The sequence below is a fragment of the Phyllostomus discolor genome, chromosome 3 (assembly GCF_004126475.2).
Source record: "Phyllostomus discolor isolate MPI-MPIP mPhyDis1 chromosome 3, mPhyDis1.pri.v3, whole genome shotgun sequence".
Taxonomy (NCBI): Eukaryota; Metazoa; Chordata; class Mammalia; order Chiroptera; family Phyllostomidae; genus Phyllostomus; species Phyllostomus discolor.
Window position 1 is genome coordinate 122,753,040 of NC_040905.2, and position 19,790 is coordinate 122,772,829.

Below are 19,790 nucleotides of genomic sequence, written 5' to 3' on the forward strand. Positions count from 1 at the left end.
GTGAAGCATCAGGACTGCAGCTGACTTTCACATGGCTCAGAAACAGAGCAAAACATTAACCAGTGACTAGGTGACAGCTATATGCACATATATACTATGTGTGTACATGTGTGTTCATTCAACTTGAAATTTGTCCAAATAAGGGAGGAAATTCAACATGACACATGTAACAAAATACACAGATGCTGTACAATTGGATATCCAACCATATGAAACTAAATAGGAAGTTTTATGCAATCACATGGAAAGACTAAGTACAGACAGATTATAACCAGCATGACCCCATTTCTCTAAAGCACACTATGATGTTAATGATTATAACATGGTAGAAATAGGGCTTATTTTTGTTCAGTATTTTCTAAATTATAAATACCATGTATTGTGTAATAAATGACACATAAAAGTACGTGGAAACAGACAGTAGTAGTTCAGCAGCTGCTGAACTGATCTGAGGAAAAGCACTCGTGGCACTGAAGCTTGGGCAGAACTTCCAAGGCTTGGCCAGGGTGGATGGGAGCAGCCTGTGCAGAAATGGGCAGGACACAAGTGTGTTCAATCTGGAACACTGCTAGAGCATGAACTACAGTGCTGTGCCTGTGGTTAAAAACAAAGGGGGTCCTTACAGGGTGGCAGAGGAGTGGGTCAGCAGTGGAAGCAGTAGGGTATCCTGCAGGGGAGGCAGCCAGATGTACATATTTGAGCTCCTTTGCTGGTGGCTGTGCAGAAAGTGGAAAAGGTGGACTTAAGGGATGAACCTTGTAGTTCCTGGAAAAGCCCATGCAAAAAAATGTAGATGGAACGACTAGTAAAGTCACCATAAAAGTGACAGAACCCAGTCAGGTGAAGGAAAAGGCAAAGGGTCTAGGACACCTCACAAGTTTATGCCTTCGGCTGCTTGTACCAAGTCATCTGAAACGGACTAGAGGAGGATCAGACTGGAAAGGGGACAGATTTCTGGTTGGCACATGGGTTTGTTTGTGAGATACTCATTCAGCAGAAAGTAATGAACAAGAGGGTAAGAAAAATGGGCTGGAGCCATGGGCTGGAGAGTTTGCAGGGTGTGTGCCCTCACCATCTGCTCCTCAGATGGACCTGATGCCCTGAAGCCTAAATGAAACGCTACTGCCCACAGGGATAGGTCACAGCTGAGGCTGAGAAGCTAGAACTAAGTGAGAGACTTGTCAGTCTCGCCAGACTTCACATTTCTTTATCAAGTACATGCATTACTGTCTTAATTTTTCATTTTTAACATATTAATGTGAGAGAGGAGAAAAACACTGATTTGTTGTTCCACCCATTTACGCATTCACTGGTTGATTTTTGTATGTTCCCTGACTGGGGATTGAACCCACAATCCTGGCATATTGTGAGAACGATCTAACCAGGGCACTGTCTTAGTTTTTTAAATGATAGCCAATTAATTAACAAATGTTAAGGTTCAAAGTTTTAAAAAACAACTCACAAACACAAGTTAGTGCCCTTAAGACATAGGGCTTAAACCAAGGAAAGAAAAAACAAAACATAGTGAGTTTTCCTAAGTTCTCAATAAGGAGAGCACCTTAATAGCAGAACCCTAGGCAAATCTCGGGTCTGAATCTTAGCTTCAGTTGGTGATATGCATGACCTTGGTTAAGTCACGTCACTTCTCTGAGCCTGTTTCCTCTAATGGGTAAGTGGGGGTGACAAGAGGGATGTGGCAGAGTGTTGACAATATATTGCCCACAAAGTGACACAGAGCCTGGCACGTGGCTCTGTGTACATCAATGTAAGATTCAATGGAGGAGCTGTTACAGGACTTGAAGGCAGTGTTTGAAGCAAGTTTCTTGTGGACAGAGTACCCAGAGGTGAACATGCCTCACCCAAGGCTGGAGCACAATTCTTGCCAAGTGGCATTTACCTGGCAAATAGCTGGTGGCCAAACCCTGCTGGGTGGGGTCTGCCCAAGGTGCTGTCACCTCCAGTCTGGGGTATTTGCTTGAAAATCCCATACTCATGATGAATGTAAGTCAACTAGCACAGATGCTAACATTATGATATTTGTGTATTTGTGGAGGGCAGGGTTCACTAAGAATCTGTTTTGGTACTTTTACTAGTACTTTTACTTTTAGTTTGGTACTTTTACTGGAATTCCTGGGGAAGAAAAAAATTCTCTTCCTTTGGGGCTGCCAGTCTGATGGAAGCTAAGTCAACAGAGGAGAGCGGGGCTAGCAATTGGAGGGTCAGGTGCCTGGAGCTCTTGCATTGGGCTCAGCTGGACACATTGCACCTCCAGTTATCTGAGCCAAATCACTTTGTCTAAGTCCTATGAATTAGGTTTGTCACCAAGAAGCAAGTCCTGAGTCATGGAACCCTGGAGTCCAGATTTAGATGTGGGCAGGGAGCCAGTGATTGGCGGACTAGAGGACTCTACCCTTTGGGATTGCTGGTCCCCTGACACCTCCTCTGGAACCACAGCCCCAGCTGGAAATGACAAACCCACAACATAAAACATGACAAGGTTCATGACCAGAAGGGGAGGAGACATTAGGGGTCATAATAAAAATTAAAAGTACATGGGAGTAAAATATATGGGGGAAATTACTTTTTTCTTTAAAATTTTATTTTTAGAGAGAGGGAAAGGGAGAGAGAAATAGGGAGAAAAACATCAATGTGTGGTCACCTCTCATGTGGCCTCCACTGGAGACTTGGCCCACAACCCAGGCATGTACCCTGACTGCGAACCGAACCGACGACCCTTTGGTTCACAGCCTGCACTCAATCCACTGAGCTACACCAGCCAGGGTGGAAATGACTTTTAAGGTGAGAAAGAAAAGCCAAAACCACAAAAGTTCAAAGGGTATTAAAACAAGACTAGAATAAGGATTTAAAAACATAAGTACTACTGATTAGAAAAATAGCTCTAGAAGATATTTTGGTCTGTATATTGAGTGATATTACTGAATTGATATCTTCTTAAGTGAGGTGACAATGTTGTGTTAAGGTATAACAGTGTCCTCCTTCTTAGAAGGTATGTGCTAAAATACCCACAGGTGAAATGTGATGACCCTGCACATCTGTAAAATGTTTCAGCAAAATAAAGGGTATGTGTCTAGAAGAAGAGAAAAATATTGGTTAATATTTTAACTGGTGAACCAAGGTGAAAAGAGTAAGATGTTAAATGTGGCATATTTCAGCTTTGTCAATTTGAAAATTTCCAAAACCAAAAAGGGAAAACAGCAAGGGATTAAAATTAAGTAAGGGCGAGGGGGGTAAAAACAGCAAGAAACTTGAAATCGGGAGTTATAAAATAGGGTAAACAGTAGGAAAAGTTGTATCAGGAGAGGAAGACTGGCTAACAAGGCTTCAGAACAAAAACAGCCTTGATAACTAGGGAAAGGCACAGGTCAATCCCAGCTGAAAGCAGTCACGTGGTGTCACCTCAGAGCTCCTGGGGGACAGGCACCTCCATTTCCTATGCGGACAAGCTAAACAGACCACCTCTTGGACAAGAGGAGGAAGAGTTTGTTGCTTCTTGCCCTAAAGACTATCTGGCTTGTGGGATCCTCCTTGCAGAAAGGGTTGTTAGTTAGCTACAGTTAAGAAAATGCAGACACCCCCCCCCCCGCCAAAGGGTATAGTCCGATACTAGGACTGCAGTTCACATCGCTATCCACCTGAGAAGAGTCAATCACCCTATTCTTCTGAAAGGTGCCTGTAGTAACCATTCAGAACTGGGATAAGATCTGGACCCTCTGCAGAGAGTAGATTCTCCAGATGGGTGCCTGCCAATGTGCAGCATGTAGCAGTGCCACCATCACTCTCTCCCACACCAGTCAGATCTTCAGAACTAACACTGTTGCTTCAAGATTATGAGGTGTTGGAATAATGGAAAAGAGCCAGAAAGGGGCCATGGGACCAGAACTTCCAGGAACACTTACAAAGTAGAGGAGGATGAGAGAGGTCCAGTGGGAGGGGCACTGGGTCAAAACTAGTTTCAACAAACTATAACCAATACTCATTCCAAGGATTCTATTTTTGTTTCTTTTTTGGTAACAGATCTTCTCCCTCCCTCCTCCCAGGTCTTTGTGGCTGTGGCAAGAACTGGAACTCCATCTCAGTGTGTTACTAAACGTGTTCTCCGAGGCTACACGGTTGGGTAAAGTCACACGAGGCACAAGTCAGGAGGTGTAAGGACAATGAGGTGGCACCCCCTCCAACACCTGGAAGCCAGAGTGGGCAGCAGAGGGCTGTACTAATAACAGGAGCATGGCCTTGGCAGTGACTTTGACTAATACAGAAGTAAATCAAATCAAATCCCTTTATCAACTGTTTTTTGCAGGATATACTCAAAGCCAAATAAAGAAGACAGGAAAATGACTGATCATAGCTGGCAAAAAAATGGCTCTCAGCCCAGTTCCAAATATTGGTGAACCCCAAGTATGGATTAGGCGCATGAAGAACTGGAAGGAAAAAGGACACGCAATTAATTATCAAACTTTAATTGATAGGCTAATCTTACAGGATAAACAATAAGACAGCTAGTCAGGTTACACTTTAAAAAAAAAATCCAGCAGCGCAAATCTAATAGACTAAATATGTTCATCTCTTCCCAAACAGGCAATTGATTAAAAAACAAAAACCAGAATGGAGCATACACCACAAGGAAATATGGTACTTACGTATATTGTCAATTCATTCTGGAGAACTGTTTTAAGAAAAAGAAAAACATTCTTGAAATTTGGAAAGCAGTAGAACAGCCTGGCAGGTAAATGGACCAGGTGTTTTTACTCCGGAGGGCTCCTGACCGACCACCTGTGACTTCAGAGAGGCCACCAGGCCCTATCAAGAAAGAGACAGGTGCCAATCCTAACTAGAGGTGACTTCATCACAAAGCCTTAAACAAAGGGACCATCCTTTTCCAAGACAATAGGCATGAGTTGAGGCATGGAGCAAGGGAGAGGTCTCCATCAAAAGACAGGGTAGAAAGAAGGCCAGTCCTACCATGGTCCATGGCACAGATTCCATCCCTTCTCCTCCTGCCCCTAGCAAAGAAAGGGTTAGCCAAGAACAAGAGCCCAGGATGGCTCTTCCAGGCACATAGTTAAGTAAGAGAAGAGGAAAGCAAGCCCCTTCTGGATGAAATATGACAGGTTTTCAGAGCCGTGGCAATGTGGCAGTTTGTCTCTTTGGCCCTTGTAAGGTAAAGCAGCAACTAAGGAGCCTACTGAGATCTCACTGGCATTCTGTGTCCACAAATTGTAAGAAAGGACATCCTTAGCTCAGTTCCACCTCATTAAGAAGAAAGAGCTACTACTACTTGTAGAAGGCCTATCATCAAGGAAAATACTTAACACCAAAGAGTTCAGCAACTCGCAAGTCTTAATTAAGTTCTCTGATCAGGCTGACTGACACAAGAGCTGAACGGGACTGGCCTCAGCAGGGATTACACTTTGTCATTATTCACCAAGTTGCCTCAGGGAGAGAAAGGATAGCATCTGTGAGTCAAGACCTGCAGGAGAACCACCAGCACAAATTCCAGAAGAGAGAGCAGCCCATCATGAGGCTCAGAGAAATACCTGCAGGGAAAAGACGCCAGGCCCCGAGACTACTCCCTGCACACTGGAGCCCCTTGGAAGCAGCACTTCCTCGGACCACCTACATGCCCTATGCCACCATGAGGGAAGCACAACCCAGACAAAGAGCTGATCCCTTCTGACAGTGAAGGAATTGCACAGAACTCATCCTGAGGACACAGTAACACTGCGATGTACCTAAGGGGAGAGTACGCCAGCTTGCTAACACAGATTAAGTCTCAGTACATTCTAGACCGTAAGAAAAAAAGGAAGAGACCCCTCACAGGATTGAGAAACAAGACAATGAATACTGCTGGGACACAGACTCAGATCTAATTAAACACCTCTTCCAGGGCTTCTGGTTCCGTCCACCTCTGCTCTCTGAGGGCTTTCAGCAAGCTCTCCATGCAGATTGACCCAGGAGCCAGAGTTCATGACTGCTCTAGCAGGTTCAGTGAGCCCCATCAAACAGCTCCATATGAAAAGATGTCATTTACATTATTTATATATAGTATCTTGAAGTAAGGAAAAAAGCACCATTTTACTTAAAATAAAAAGGCTCACACAGGCTTTGGTCCTGTCTTGAAATGACACCAGCCTGAGTGAGAAGCAGTTTGGCTCTTGGGGAGCAGGGACACACATTCTCATTGGGAGAAAGGGAGGTCTCACGGTGTGGCAGCCACACAAACAGGGAAAATGAGGAGACCTGGCAGGAAGGGCCTCTGAGGGCAGCAGTGTGAGGCCAGTCTGGGGGCGAAAACACCTGCTTCCAGAGAAAGAAGTGGTGTGTGGCACTGTCAGGACAAGTCTCCAGGACAGGGACATTGGCCAACAAACTAGACAATACCCTGCTTGCTCCATGACCATGTCCTCTGCAGACCTGTCAGCTGTAGAAGAGGCGCAACAGGAGAGCAGAAGCACCGTTTTCTGCATGAGCTGTGGCCAACAGTACAGAGAAGCTGCAGCTACTGTTTCTTATTTAAGGATGAAAACAGGCAGTGTCTTGGACACTACACTTCAACAGATGTACTTATGCCCACAAAAAACAAGTGTAGATCTTTCTGCCCAGATGCCTAACTCAGAAATGACTACACCATGAGAAGCACGAGTCTGTCTATACTGGCTGATTCCTGAAGTACAGTTCAGAGGAAAGGGTACAGAATACCATCAGTAACTGGCTCCCACATGCTAATACATTTCACAAAATAAGAGTGAACAGCCTAGAATCCAGAATGTCAGGTTTGGAAAGTCTCTTGGCAAGCCTTGCTCTGAGAGCCTGCAGCCAGTGAGAGAACTGGAAAGGCAGCAGCAGAAAAACAGCAAACAGCACAAGGATACCACTCACCAAAAGACTCTCCCTCATTTCAGAGTCAACCAAGCCACAAGGAGACAACAGAGTTCACGTGTACAAAGAACATAAGGGCTAAAGCCAGAAGAGGGTGAGCTAATCACAAAAGCAATTTATCCCATTTTTGATGTTCCAATATATCGCCAACCCACTAGGTCAGATGTCTTCTTATTGAGAAAGGCAGCATCTCTGAACCTGAAATGAAGGACACTTGAAAACAACACATGAGAAGGAACAAATGAAGAAGTGTACTGAAATAATCATTGGACTGCTTAAGAATTTCTTGAAACTTCTACAATGGGCCTGTGAATATATGGCTGTATAAACTGTCTTCCACCTGGCTCCTCCTTGAAGGCCTGTGGCAGCCTGGGGACTGTGGCTTTCGGAGCAGCACAGCCAGGCACGCCTCTGGCAGGCTGGGCATCAAAACCAACTTGGTGAGGGCTGTAGATAACCTACTGATTGGTGCCCAAAGGGCAAGACGTTTTGTCAAGAGTCACCGTGTAATACTCTGAGGCTCACCAGACACCACAGCATGTGTGAGTGCTCCCTGACCGAGATCCCAGCATTTTCCTCCCACCGCACACTCAAGAGCAGCAGCATAGCAGGAGGGATGCCAAGAAGGGAAGCAGCGATGAGGTACAAAAGGTGGAACTGACATCTTTGGGTTTTCAAAACAAAAACTCAAATCTAGGAAGTGAGAAAATGAAAAATGGAAAGAATTAAGTCTGAATCAATGGACAGAAAAATATGGCTTACCAACCCTCCCACTTTGCATACAATTTTATATGAAGGAAAAAAATAACCCAGCTCATCACAACACAGTCCAAATGTTTACAACCAAAGATTTATGAAAATATTTCAGTTAAAATCATTTAAAAAAAAAGCAGAAATCTTTTGACCATTCCTTTCTAAACAAAACCTTGGCAGATCTATTCTTGAACACACTTAAGAGTATTCCACACAACACATTCAGAATTCAGATTTATTGATTTCCACTGTACTGACTTTAAAAATGGTATGAAGCTGACTGCAAGAAAGGGAACTGGTGATTTTAAGTTAAAAGTAAGCTAAGGGTGAAAGAACATCACCTCTGGCTTCAGTCACCACATCACCTTAGATTGGATATAGACTGTTTTTTGAACAAAGTTCCAGAACTCTGAAATCCAGGGATGCTGCAGGCCTCTCCCAGCAATGTCCTTCACTTTGGGTCAGTCTCCTGGGCCAGAGGTGAAAGTGCTTTCAAAAATACTGCCACTTCCCCAGCACAGTGTCTTTGATTGCATCCACATATTGAGTTGGAACCCAGTACACCCAGTAGTAAGAGGCTTCCGTGGGGCCCAACTGAAATGCCTGGAAGGGAAAAAGGAAAACCAAGCAACACTTCAGAGGTTGGGAGACTGAGCAGCAGCACAACAAACACAGGGGAGGGCCGAAAAGAGACTTAAAAAGAGGAAGAGGAAAAAACCTGCACATGGAAAACATTCTCTTGCCACCCCCTCAAAAAAAACCACAAAAAACCCCCCAAAACAAACAAACAAACAAAAAACAAAGCAGCAGTAGCAAGAGGGATATAAACACAGCTGACCCTAGAGCAATGGTTCCCAAACCCGAATGTACATCAGAGCCACTTGCAGGGCTAAGTGAGGCCTGAGAATCTGTAACTATACGGAGTTCCCAGGTGATGTGACACTGCTGATCCAGAGACCCATTTGGGAACCACTGCCCTAGAAAAACTGCCATGCATGCACAAGGAATGAACGTTCAAAGCAGCACTGCCAGAAATAATAAAACCTGGAAACAACCTACATACCCACCAGTGAGGGAATGCAAAATTAAAAGTGACATGGCCTATTCATATGAACATTGGATCACTTTTAAAAAGTATGAACTGGATCTATGGTAAATACAGATAGATCATAATGTTGAACCAAAAAAGCAAGCTGCAGAACGATACATACCATGATACCACTTATGAAAACTGAAAAAACACAAAACAGTACTGAAGCTTGTTAATGGACATACATGTAAACGAAAGCAGAGCAGGGAAGATCCACGTGATAGAGGGTAGTGGGGAAGGGGAAGACAACAGGGATGAATTCACTGTTGGTAAATTTTCGTTCATTAAAAAGTGATTCAAAGCAAGTCACAAAATATTTACAATTGTTATTTCTTGGTGACGGATATATGGATTTATTACAATACTCACTGTTCTTTCCTGTATTTTTAAAGATTTCTCTAAAAATAACAAAGCACAGCTACCCCCTTCTAATGTGACCTCTGACATGTTAACCTAGCTAGTGAAATGGCATCTGCAAAAAGGGAAATATGTTAATTAGGACAAAGGTAAAGGTGCTAATTAATAAATGTTTAGAGAAAAGTGATCAGAGCCATTTGCTGCCAGAAGTGACTCCAGAAAAAAATGAGCATTTAAACAAAATCTAAGGCATTGCTCAGCCACACCACCAATCACTTAAGAGGTTTAAACTGGCACTCAGCTTCTGTAAACTCTTTTCACCAGGCTGCCTAAAAACTGGGGCTGCAAACTAAGAAGACAAATGCTTCAAATGGCAGTGCAGGAGACCAGATGAAAATAATAAAATCCAACTTTCAAAAGAAAAAAATAACTGAGCAAGAGAACAATTCACCTGTAGTCCTTTAAAGACCAGAGACCAGGAGTGGAAGACATACCAGAGGGCCCAAAAGCAGCCCCGGGGCGTTGTCACCACGGGCTCAGAGCCACTTAGGAGCTCTGCTAGCCCAGCCATAGCCTTGCTTCCACACCTACCAGCTAAACTGACAGGCATGGCAGGAGAGGGGACAAGACAGACAGATGACAGACCTTTCCTAGAGTACAAGTATCTGCCATCTGTCTACGCAGGACTGCCATGATGCTAAATCCCCTTTTTCTGGGATCTTCCAACATCTCCGTCTGCCATGCATGGACTGTGTGACACCACATGCCAGTCAGACCACTACTGTTCCTTCTCCCTGAGACAGGGCCAACGTACCTACATTCCTGATGTTTGGGGGCTGAAAAACCTGCCTCCTCAGATAGAGGAGGCAGGCAGCCACCCTCACCCTGTCACTGCTCAGGTCAGATTCTTGTCATAGCAATTTCAAAGTGTGCATGGCTAACTTAATTTTTAAAGGGGCCTCTCCAGTCCTGACCAGTGTAGCTCCGTTGGTTGAGTGTCATCCTGAAAAGTGAAAGGTTGCTAATTCGATTCCCCATGGGGACACATGCTTGGGTTGCAGGCCGGTCCCCAGCTGGGACATGTGCAAGAGGCAGCAATGTTTCTCTCCCTTCCCCTCTCTCTAAAAATAAGTAAATAAATGAATAAATAAATAAATAAATAAATAAATAAAATAAAGTTTTTAAAAAACAGTGGTTCCCTCCAAACAGTGCTGGGAAGTAGAAGGGGTATGTCTAAGCCGCTCAGTTCATCACTGAACTCTTGCTTCATTCCACACAGACTCGAGCACGTCTGCCAACACTGTGTCTCGGGAAAACACAGCTGTGCAATTGGAGTGGACCTCCGTAAGGACGATGTCCACAGACCTAACCTCCCCACAGGAGCCCGGCCACCTGATGGCTACAGCCTGGGAAGGGCAACACCATTCCAGAGGGGTAAGGCATGGTGGCCCAAACACCAAGACTAGTGAGAGGTTTTATTCTGTATGTAAGAAAAGTTCAATGAAAACCCACAAACCATTCTTCCTCATTACATTTATTCTCCTGGTCTAAAAACAAAATATTATAACTAAAAGGGAGGCAAAAGAGAAACAACATATCCCCTTTAAACTGTGGGAAGGTAGTGGGTGCTGCAAAATAAAGAGAACTAGGACTAGGTCATAGACTAAGTACTAAGTAGATGAGGAAACGAACGTCTGAGACCATGCATCTCCTGAATACTGAGTGTCCTCCTCGGGTCACCTCAGTGCCTGCTAGAGGAGCAGAAGCAGGAGGCAAGAGAGGCCACAGAACACCAGTTACTTACCATCATGTGGTAGTCTTCATGTCCTTCGATGGGTTCACTGACCACATTTTTAATGGAGCCCATGGGTAATTTCTCAGTCCGCTCTAGGTTGAGAGGAATGACGATCATTATTCAAAGGCTCTCCTGTTCTACTCCTGTGACTCAGCAGTCCCTAGTCAGGGCTAGTGGCTTTGGAGTCTGCTGTAAGCTCAAATCACTCAGGGCAGGACCTTCTCACAGTGACCCTAGACTCCTGGGTGCGAGCTGGGAACTTCTTAGGAGCAAATTCGGACCAGTATGTGGCAATGGTATAGTAAAGGTCTCTGAGGACAGAGGTACCTCTTTCCTGGTGTTATTTTTAAAGGTCTAACAATTAATACTCAAGAAATCCCACTACACCTTACTGTCCAAGTCCAGCACTGGCCAAGGTCTTTGGTGCCTGGGACAGACAAGAGGACCAAGAGCAAAGAGACACTACCGAGCCCCTGGGGCTCCCCCAGAAAGGAGGACTGTTGGGGATGTATAACCAGTCTCTGTCCAAAGATCCTGCTCACTTGTCCCCCCCCAGCCCTCCTGTGATCCCCTACCCTTCCATATACACATGCTTGAAAGTTCTCTTAAAACATTTACACCCTCTTATGATTAACACTCAAGATACCATTTAGCACACAGCGTCAGAAGACATTTCACAGCAAGTTTAGGGGTGCCAGATATGCAAGCGGTGGCAACAAGCGATGCCTGCAGAAAGAGGAGATTGCTGGCAGTGAGCATGTGTAGCAGGAGGGGACGATGGAAGGAGAGATATAGAGTGCCTGACACCAGGAAACCACCACCCAGAAGCAGCACACACCTCAGGAAGGGGAGAAGCACTCAGCAAACAGTTAAACCAATTTAAAAAAAAATACATTAAAGCCACCCTTGCTATCATGGCTCAGTTGGCTGGGCATCATCCTGCGAAGCAAAAAGGTCACCCGTTCGATTTCTAGTCAGGTCACATGCCTGGGTAGCAGGCCTGGTCCCTGGTTGAGGTGTGTGCAAGAAGCAACTGATTTAATGTTTCTCCTTTGCTCAATGTTTCTCTCCCTTTCTCCCTACCTCACACTCTCTCTAAATAGATAAATAAAATCTTAAACACAAAAACAAAAACATTAAAGCCTTTGCAGAAAGAAAACTCTGGAAAAGGCAGAATCTGAAAACAGTAACTTGACAAAAGAACTAGGAATTTAGAGGCCACGGTTCTAGTCTAGTTGATGAGTTGAGACATTTTATTTCTGTTCTGTGGGCCTTGGTCCACAAAAAATGTGGGTGGGGAGAATGGAACTGAAGACACTCATTCTAGTTTTGACTTTCAGTGGCTCAAAAACAGTGACCCACAGGCAAGGCCTAACCAGCTCTGTCTTTAAGATGAAAACTTGAAACACTACCATCTTGAAATATCCAGAGATTTTCACATAAAAATATGGATTTCTGCCTTTTTGAAAATGCAGAAGATATAACACTTCTGGGGTCCATGCTCATGAGTGACAAGCAGCTAAATACAGATGCCACATCCCTACCAACAGGTGCCCCCAAGGGAGTGAAGGTGCTCCCCATGCTTGCCATTCATGCTTCCTGCCCAAGAGCCTGTTCTTCTCACTCTACTAGGCCCAAGGCTTCTGAGTCCTGCCTGCCACACAGGCCACCAGAGTTTACCCGTATCACTAAGTAAAGCACCCCTGAGAAAGGCTGACTAGCTGCTGGAAAGAGGCTGACAGCAGTGTCTGCCCAGCAGAAAGATGAAGCCAGTGGCTATCCTCTGGGGGAATGCTTATGACACTCAGGTGACAGGATTCATGGGCAGGTGAGAAGAGTGCCTGAACTACACTGATGCAGGGCTCTTGGTGGTAGTGAAAATCTCAGCTGTGGCCGACCCCTGAAGGAAGGCATGAGTTGATGGCCACACTCTTCAGGAAGGCTGATGAGGCTCTCAATAGCCCTGATGCACTAACACACTGAGGTTCTTCCAGAGCTCTCCTTCATTCTCTTAAGTCCCTGCCGTTATGACGTGTTTCCTACAATACTTTCTAACACAGAAATGTTCCCTGAGGAACCAACCAGCATGCACAGATAGAGTTCTCATACAGACTGGGCCACCCTCTGGGCCATTGGTTTTTCTCGGTGAGTCTTAAGCCACTGCTTTCCATTCGGCCACCAAAATGGAAGAGGCAGAGCTTTAGTGAGTCAATATGATGATGGAGGACTAAGCCCAACCACCTGCCAAGTCATGGAGAAGTGAGGAGCTGACAGAGGCAGGCAGCTCACAAATGAAGAACCAGCAGGGGATGACAGGATCGGCTCTGCAGAAGAAAATGACCTACTAAAGGGGTCAAAGGCCCTTGGAAGAATTGGGGAGCCCTTAGATAGTTTGCAAAACTTGCTCCGATCATGCAGTTAGAATCAAAGGTGAAAGAAAGAATACAGCAGGTTACCACACAATCATTAGAAAACTTAAGCGTTTCTGGCATGTCTTTGTTCACTTTCAGAACCAAGGTGGGGATGAAAACAAGAATATTTTAGATAATAAAAATTTCAGTCCCCATCACCCCAACCCTGTTTATTTTCCATAAAACTTTGGTCCCATCTGAAGCAGAATCATACTAATGGCCTGTCCCTGAAACCAATTAGCCTCAGAAGATGAAATCCCCTGGACTTCTCTTTAGAGTTTACCTCAAACACTGAACACCTACAGTGCTGGCAGAAACAGGTGAGTTAGCATGTTCGGTCCCCTCCGGAATCTAACAGGGGACAGACAAGTCAGAGAGTAATGAGTGCTCTGGGGACATAAATGAAATGCTCTATGAACAGAAGCAGCGGGGGAGGGGGGGGGGCGCGTGTCAGGGAAGGCTCATTAGGGGGACATTTAAGTAGGGCCTTGGAAGATTTTATTATAACAAGAAATGGGAAAAAGGCTTGCAGATAAATGCACAGCATAAGCAAAGACACAGAGCTGTGCAGAGCATGTGAGGGAAGTTCTGTGAGTGGTGCAGCTTGACACACAAGGTATGACAAGGCAAGCAGGGCAGGAAGCTAGGTCAAAAATTTAAACTGAGGTTCCATCATTGAGAACACTGGACACTATGGTTAGGCATTTGAACTTGGCCTTAAAGAACCAAAGGTTTTTGAGCACAAAAACCAGTGACAAAAAAAAAAACAGTACAGAGGATGGGCAGGACAGAAGAGACCAGAAATGGGTCAGGGAAACAGGTTAACTTCTTTCATGGACCAAGTTTAGAGATGCTAGGAGTCTTAAGCAGCAGAATGAAGTGGCAAAGAAAGGGACACAGGTAATTCTGGAATGTAACTGACAAGACTTTGATCCATCTGGGGGAAGAAAGTGGGAAGACAGAGACATTTCCCAGCAAAAAGCAAGCCTGACCCAGCGAGCACAGGTGGGGGTTGGTGGGGGTATGCAGAGGGCTACCAGGTTGAGGTGTAGGGAGAGGATGGGTCCCCAGTACTAGGAAAACTGCAGCTAGTACAGGGGCAAACTCTCATCTATGGGGGCCAGGTGGGCAATGTCAACGAAGGATGTTTGGCTACATACAGGCTAACTGAGCCAGTGAGAATGGTTAGCCATGCCCACATGTAACTACTACTTGCCTCCAGCTGCTTCTTACCATGTGAGCACGCAGGTCTAGACTAGTTGGATCTTTTGATATTTTTCAAGAGGAGCCAAAAATCAGATCAAGTGAAATCTCCAGGTTTTAAAGATTTTATTTATCTATTTTTAGAGAAAGGGTGAGGGAGGGAAAGAAATGATGCGAGAAACATCAAACTGGCTGACTCTCATATGATCCCTGACAAGCAACCCAGGGATGAGCCCTGACTGGGAATTGAACTGGTGACCTTTCAGTTTGCAGCATGACGCCCAACCCAATGAGCCACTTTGGTCACGGCAAATCTCAACAGATTATGTGTAAACAGATAAAACCCTTGTCTGTGGACCAGACCTGGCCCTCAGACCATATATCCAAGAACTCTGGTTTTGAGGTACACCCAGAGAACCACTGTTTGATATATTGGCCCTGAGATCAGACTGAAAAGAATGAGGAAAAAGGGTTCAAACAGAAGGTGGGCATCTAAAAGCCAAGTCAATAAATAAATAAATAAATAAATAAATGCAAGACTAAAAGCCAGGAGCATGCAAAGCACAGTGGAGATTTCAAAATGAGGAGCAGAATTGAGTGCTGCTGGGCGCCAGAGGTAGCAAGTCAGAAGAGGCTGCAAGCGGTAACACGTACCTTTAGTGCCGATCCACAGTTGGTCTTGTTCTAGCTTAAAGGTGAGTCTCACTTTTCCTCCAGACTTATTGTACATGCCGGACAAGGGGACCGTAGGGAGGCGCTCCTGAAGGCACGAGAGTGTGGTAAGAGAGGGAGGGACCAGAAACAAAGTAGGACAAAACAAGAGAAGGGACAGGATGCCAGGACGGGAGCACAGGAACCTCAAGAAGTCAGGTGGACCTAGTTTTCAGAATGCTCACGAAGGAGTAGGGCTTACCTGGGCCCCCTTAACAGATGGCATCACATCTTCGGGTTTTCCTTTATCCAACACTTTCCTGTGTTGCTATAACATAAGTCAGAAGAGATCATTAAAATGAAAGTTGACTGCATTTTTGTCATGTTACTACCTCTGAAAAACAGGATGAAGAAAGCAAGCCTTAATGTTCTGGTTCAAAAGCTTGTACTGTCTACAGATGGGTCCTCTGACACTACAGAACAGCGCTGTCCAGCAGAAGTTTGTGTTGATGGAAACGTGTGGCTATTAAGCACTTGAAATAGGGCTAGTAGGACAGAGAAAATGAATCCTCAGTAATATATTCACTGAATTTTCATCAGCTAGATATGTCTATCATACTAGACCTCAAAGTTCTAGAGAAAGCAGGATTTCCAGACTGCTAATTTGAAGAAAATCTTCTTCCCCTCCCCAACTCAGTTGAACCACTGAACGGATTCAACATCAAGTTGAGAGTCACAAAGGGTGTTACTCTCATGACAGGCACAAAATAACAGCACTTCTGTCAACTTTAAACTCCCGAAGACACTCTACCGTTATTGACAATCAGCCTGACTGACTAAAGGCACATTTCCTCCACAAATGGAGACTCATCTACTGTAGAAGTTTTCCCCACTGCCTCACCCTCAACCCCAACTTGACTGAAAGTCTGAAGAACCACACTTCCAAAGGTAAATGCTGATACTCTATAGCCTGATATTAAGAAGTCTCTAACCCAGCCCATCCCAGGAGTTTGAGGCAGCTCCTTATGGGTTCTAGTAAGGCTCATGGCCCCTGAGACAGCTCCTGACCAGCCCACGAGCTGGAATCTTACTTCTGCCCCATCTATGGCTATATAAATAAAGATACATTAGTAAAGCTAGGACTACAGGGCAATGAGTAGGCAGAGAGTAAAAAATTAACCAAATTTAAGCAGCAGGTGACCACTGGCCAGCTCAAACGGTCACTGGCATGGCAGAAACCCCCAGTAGTAAGAAACTCAACACTGCCAGACTGCTAACAAAGGGTCCCCTATATACCAGCCCGAGATTCCTGAAGAGCTAATAAAGTCATGAGGATGGGTCACTCTCATGAGGCCATGTTATGCCTCATAACTGGCATTAATGAAACACAGCAGCATGGATTACAAGCTGCTATTATAAGAGGTATTTAACTCATACCTCATAAGTATCTATTGAAGAATTTCCCTTGCACTGTGGAAAACAGTTCAAAGCCTGTTAAGCTAGCATTAGTAACTCAAAACCTGTATTTAAGAGGCATGTGTGCTCCCAGGGTGTGGCTAGAGGGAAAGCTCACTTGCGTCTGCCCTCTCATACCTGACATTTCACACATATGGCAGAAGAAAACAGGAAAATGGAAACGAACTCAGTTGGTTACAAGACATTATAACCCCATATTTGTGTCCAAATAAACACCTTTTAGGTATTAATATAGGTTTACAACCCCTTATCTGAAATGCTACAGGCAAATTGTTTTGAATGTTCATAAAACCCAAAAGTTTTAGGGGTTTTATAAATGTAATGTAGTTTTAAAATACATTATATGCTATCTTCCATGTGTTCTGGGGCAGCACCTTGTCACCAAACACATTAACATTTCTATAACAAAACATGAATATTCACACTAATGCCGGTCAGGTTCTGCTGCCATATTTAGAAAAACATGTTTTGAAAGCTTAGAAGCACACATAAGGGAATATGAGCCTGTAACAGAAAATTGAGTCCTTCTCGTACTCTTGGTCATATGCCTAGGTGCCTATGATCACTAAATGTTGGTTCCAGATGGTCCACTCTACTCAGGACACAGGTTAGAATGAGAATACCTATTTATCTTCCTGGAACACTACTAAGAGTGTCCAGGAGGCTGCCTAACAATAGCTGGTGTTTGCTGGATAATAAGATCATAAGTAATGGCTCTTCCAACCAGCTCCAAACTGGGCCACAGAGAATATGAAAAATCAGGCCCCCATTTCATGGACCAGGAGAAGGGGGTAAAAAATCAGCACAGTTATCTTTCTAGTTAGTTTAATTTGGCTTCCTGAAATGCTCAGTTTTAGAGGAACCTCTGAAAGCTACTGATTTTCATGTATTTCCAGAAATGGGCTTGTTGACTTGGGGGAAGCAACAACAAAAAACAAATGTAAGCACTTGCACAAAATGGGGAGTTAGTTCTAGCAATGGCATTTTTCTCTGGCAGGCAATGAACAGAAGAGAAACCCGTATCTGATTCTGAAGCCTGCCTTTGCAAAGGCCTTATCCTAAAGTAGATAGACTTGAGACACACTGACCCGCCAGATGAGACAAAGTTGCAAATCTCAGGTAGTTGTCACCTCCACTCAACAGCCAGCCGCACCCAACTGCTGCCATAAATTTCCATCATGGGCCCTGTCCAAAAAGGAGCTTATTCTAGGGAGAATATCACCAACCACGGCTCCAGAGGACAAAGCCTCAAACTTCCCAGGACTAGCAATCACGACAAACTCACTTTCTGCCTGCACAGTGGCTCTTTCTTGTTCTCTTCAGCCTTGGCATCCTGTTGCGCAGAGTCTTTGGGCGTGTTTACTGCTAAAACATCATTTATTGTGGAGCCAACCACCATGATCTTGGCTCCGCTGGCCACCTTTATTTCCCTCAACGTCTTATCTTCAGGGACGAGTCCTTTATACATGACTTTCTGCATGGCTGGTGGGAGACCTTGGGAAAAGGTAGCAGACAATGAAAGAAAGAATAAAAAAACATACATGAACCAGGGCTCTTTGGCAACAGATCCCAAAGTGAATAATGCTCTCCCACTCTTATTGTTGCACACTTGGGCAAATCACAACCATCTCAGGTTCAGTTTCCAGAACTTCATATTACTGATGACAGGAGCTCCCTCTGTATGGACTTGTTTTAAGGATTACGAGATAGGGCAAACAGTATTTAGTGCAGCGCCTGGTATTCAGTAATTGTTCAGGAAATATTAGCTGTCATTCATTCCAAATTATTCCTCAATCTTCTATTCACTCAAATATTAAGTGCGAGTCCACAGACCTCAGGGATACAAAAACCAGTAAGGATCAAGTTTTGTTTTTTTTTTATGGAGCTTACAGGCTGGCTACGTGGAAAAAGCTTAAAAAAGAAATCATTTCAGATGGCAAAGTGCTGTAAACAAGAAAAAAATTAAGTAACAGGAACAGCTGTGAAGGGGCCGCCATGATGGTTACCAGCACTGTTTCCTCAACTTCCCGTGGGAATTACCTGGTATTTGCTAAAAAATAAACTCCTGGCCACATTCCAGGCCTACTGAATCAAAATCTCCATGGAAAAGAAGCTGGAAACTGTAAATTTAAGAAGAGTCTTATGTGATTTTTATTAGAAATGTTTGTGCAACACAAGTTAGAGGCTTGGGCCTGGGCCTCAATCCCAGCTCAGCCACTTACTAGCTTTACAATACCAGGACTCATTTTGCCCATCTGAGTAATGGGCGTCCTAGTACCCACTTCGGAGAACTGCCGTGAGCACTGAGAAGCTGATACTGGAACAGCTGCCAGTAAGGTGCTAGCAGAGTGTAAGCACTACGAATTGCAGGAGAGGTGAGGAAGGCGGCTGTGGCTGTTCTGCCATGGGGATTACCTGTAATCGAGTGAATCTTCTGTTTCAGCTCGGAGCCTGTGCTATCCAGAGGAAATTTCACGTCGTGCTTAGTCTTGTTCCAGATGATTTTTAGGTCCACCAACTCCCTTCCCCCGCCGCCGCCGCCCGCGTCCTCGCCATTGCTGACCGAGGCCTGGGCCGCGGGGTCCCCAGGGGGCTGGGCCGGGGCCGGCTGCAGGCTGCTTCGCGCAACACAGGCGTCCTCGGCCGCCGCCCCCACGCCCGCTGCGGCTTCGGCCTCCACGCAGTTGAGGGGCCGCGCGGGCGCCTCGGCCACCACGGTCTCAGCCTCCGTGTCCATGCCAGCCTCCTCCATGCCTGTAAGGGGGTCAGGGGTGGGCGCTCGCCTCGGGCTGGGCCTGGGGCCGGACTCCGCCCGGGCGCCGCCGCACCCCCGCTCCGGAGCCAGGAATCTCCTCCCCAGGTCCCCCCACCCCGGGTCAGGCTGCGTCCCCAAGAAGAAACCGCTTCACCCGGGCCCAACCTGGGCGCCCGCCATCCCGCCACACTCACCATCCGGGGCCCCGGCCGCCGCCATGATGATTGTGTACAACACCCACCGCGCCCGCAGGGACCGCTGGGAAAAGGAGAGCTGGCGGAGATTGGCCCTCGAAGCAGCCCCTAATCTCGCCCGGACTGGCCGGAAACAGGTGGAGGTTTCTATGGAGACCCGCCTCCTCCGCTTCCCGGGCCGGCCCCTGCCACGCTTCAGCTTTCCGCA

General features: G+C 45.5%; 1 protein-coding gene across 4 annotated transcripts; it reads right to left on the minus strand.

The window, feature by feature from the left end:
* Positions 1-539: 539 nt before the first annotated feature.
* UBFD1 (ubiquitin family domain containing 1) lies at positions 540-19,749 on the minus strand. 4 transcript variants are annotated; one of them, XM_036021382.1, is made up of 7 exons: positions 19,583-19,734; positions 19,049-19,387; positions 17,919-18,127; positions 15,420-15,485; positions 15,161-15,266; positions 10,902-10,984; positions 540-594 (listed from the first exon to the last, which is right to left on the minus strand). In XM_036021382.1, the coding sequence occupies exons 1-7, from the start codon at positions 19,605-19,607 to the stop codon at positions 553-555; spliced, it is 870 nt and encodes a 289-aa protein (XP_035877275.1). In that variant the 5' UTR covers positions 19,608-19,734; the 3' UTR covers positions 540-552. The 4 variants fall into 4 exon arrangements, with proteins under 4 accessions (XP_035877275.1, XP_028365943.1, XP_035877276.1 ...); XM_028510142.2 differs by lacking the exon at positions 540-594 and adding an exon at positions 4,463-8,253 and having other exon boundaries at positions 19,583-19,749; XM_036021383.1 differs by lacking the exon at positions 540-594 and adding an exon at positions 8,858-8,881.
* Between the last annotated feature and the right edge of the window lie 41 nt (positions 19,750-19,790).

Coding starts and splice junctions, on each gene's coding strand:
- UBFD1 (XM_028510142.2), bottom strand. CDS start 19,607: ATGGCGGCGGCCGGGGCCCCGGATG. Junction 18,128..19,048: donor GAAGATTCACTCGATTACAG/GTAATCCCCATG, acceptor CCTTTTCCCAAG/GTCTCCCACCAGCCATGCAG. Junction 15,486..17,918: donor AGCCACTGTGCAGGCAGAAA/GTGAGTTTGTCG, acceptor CTTATGTTATAG/CAACACAGGAAAGTGTTGGA.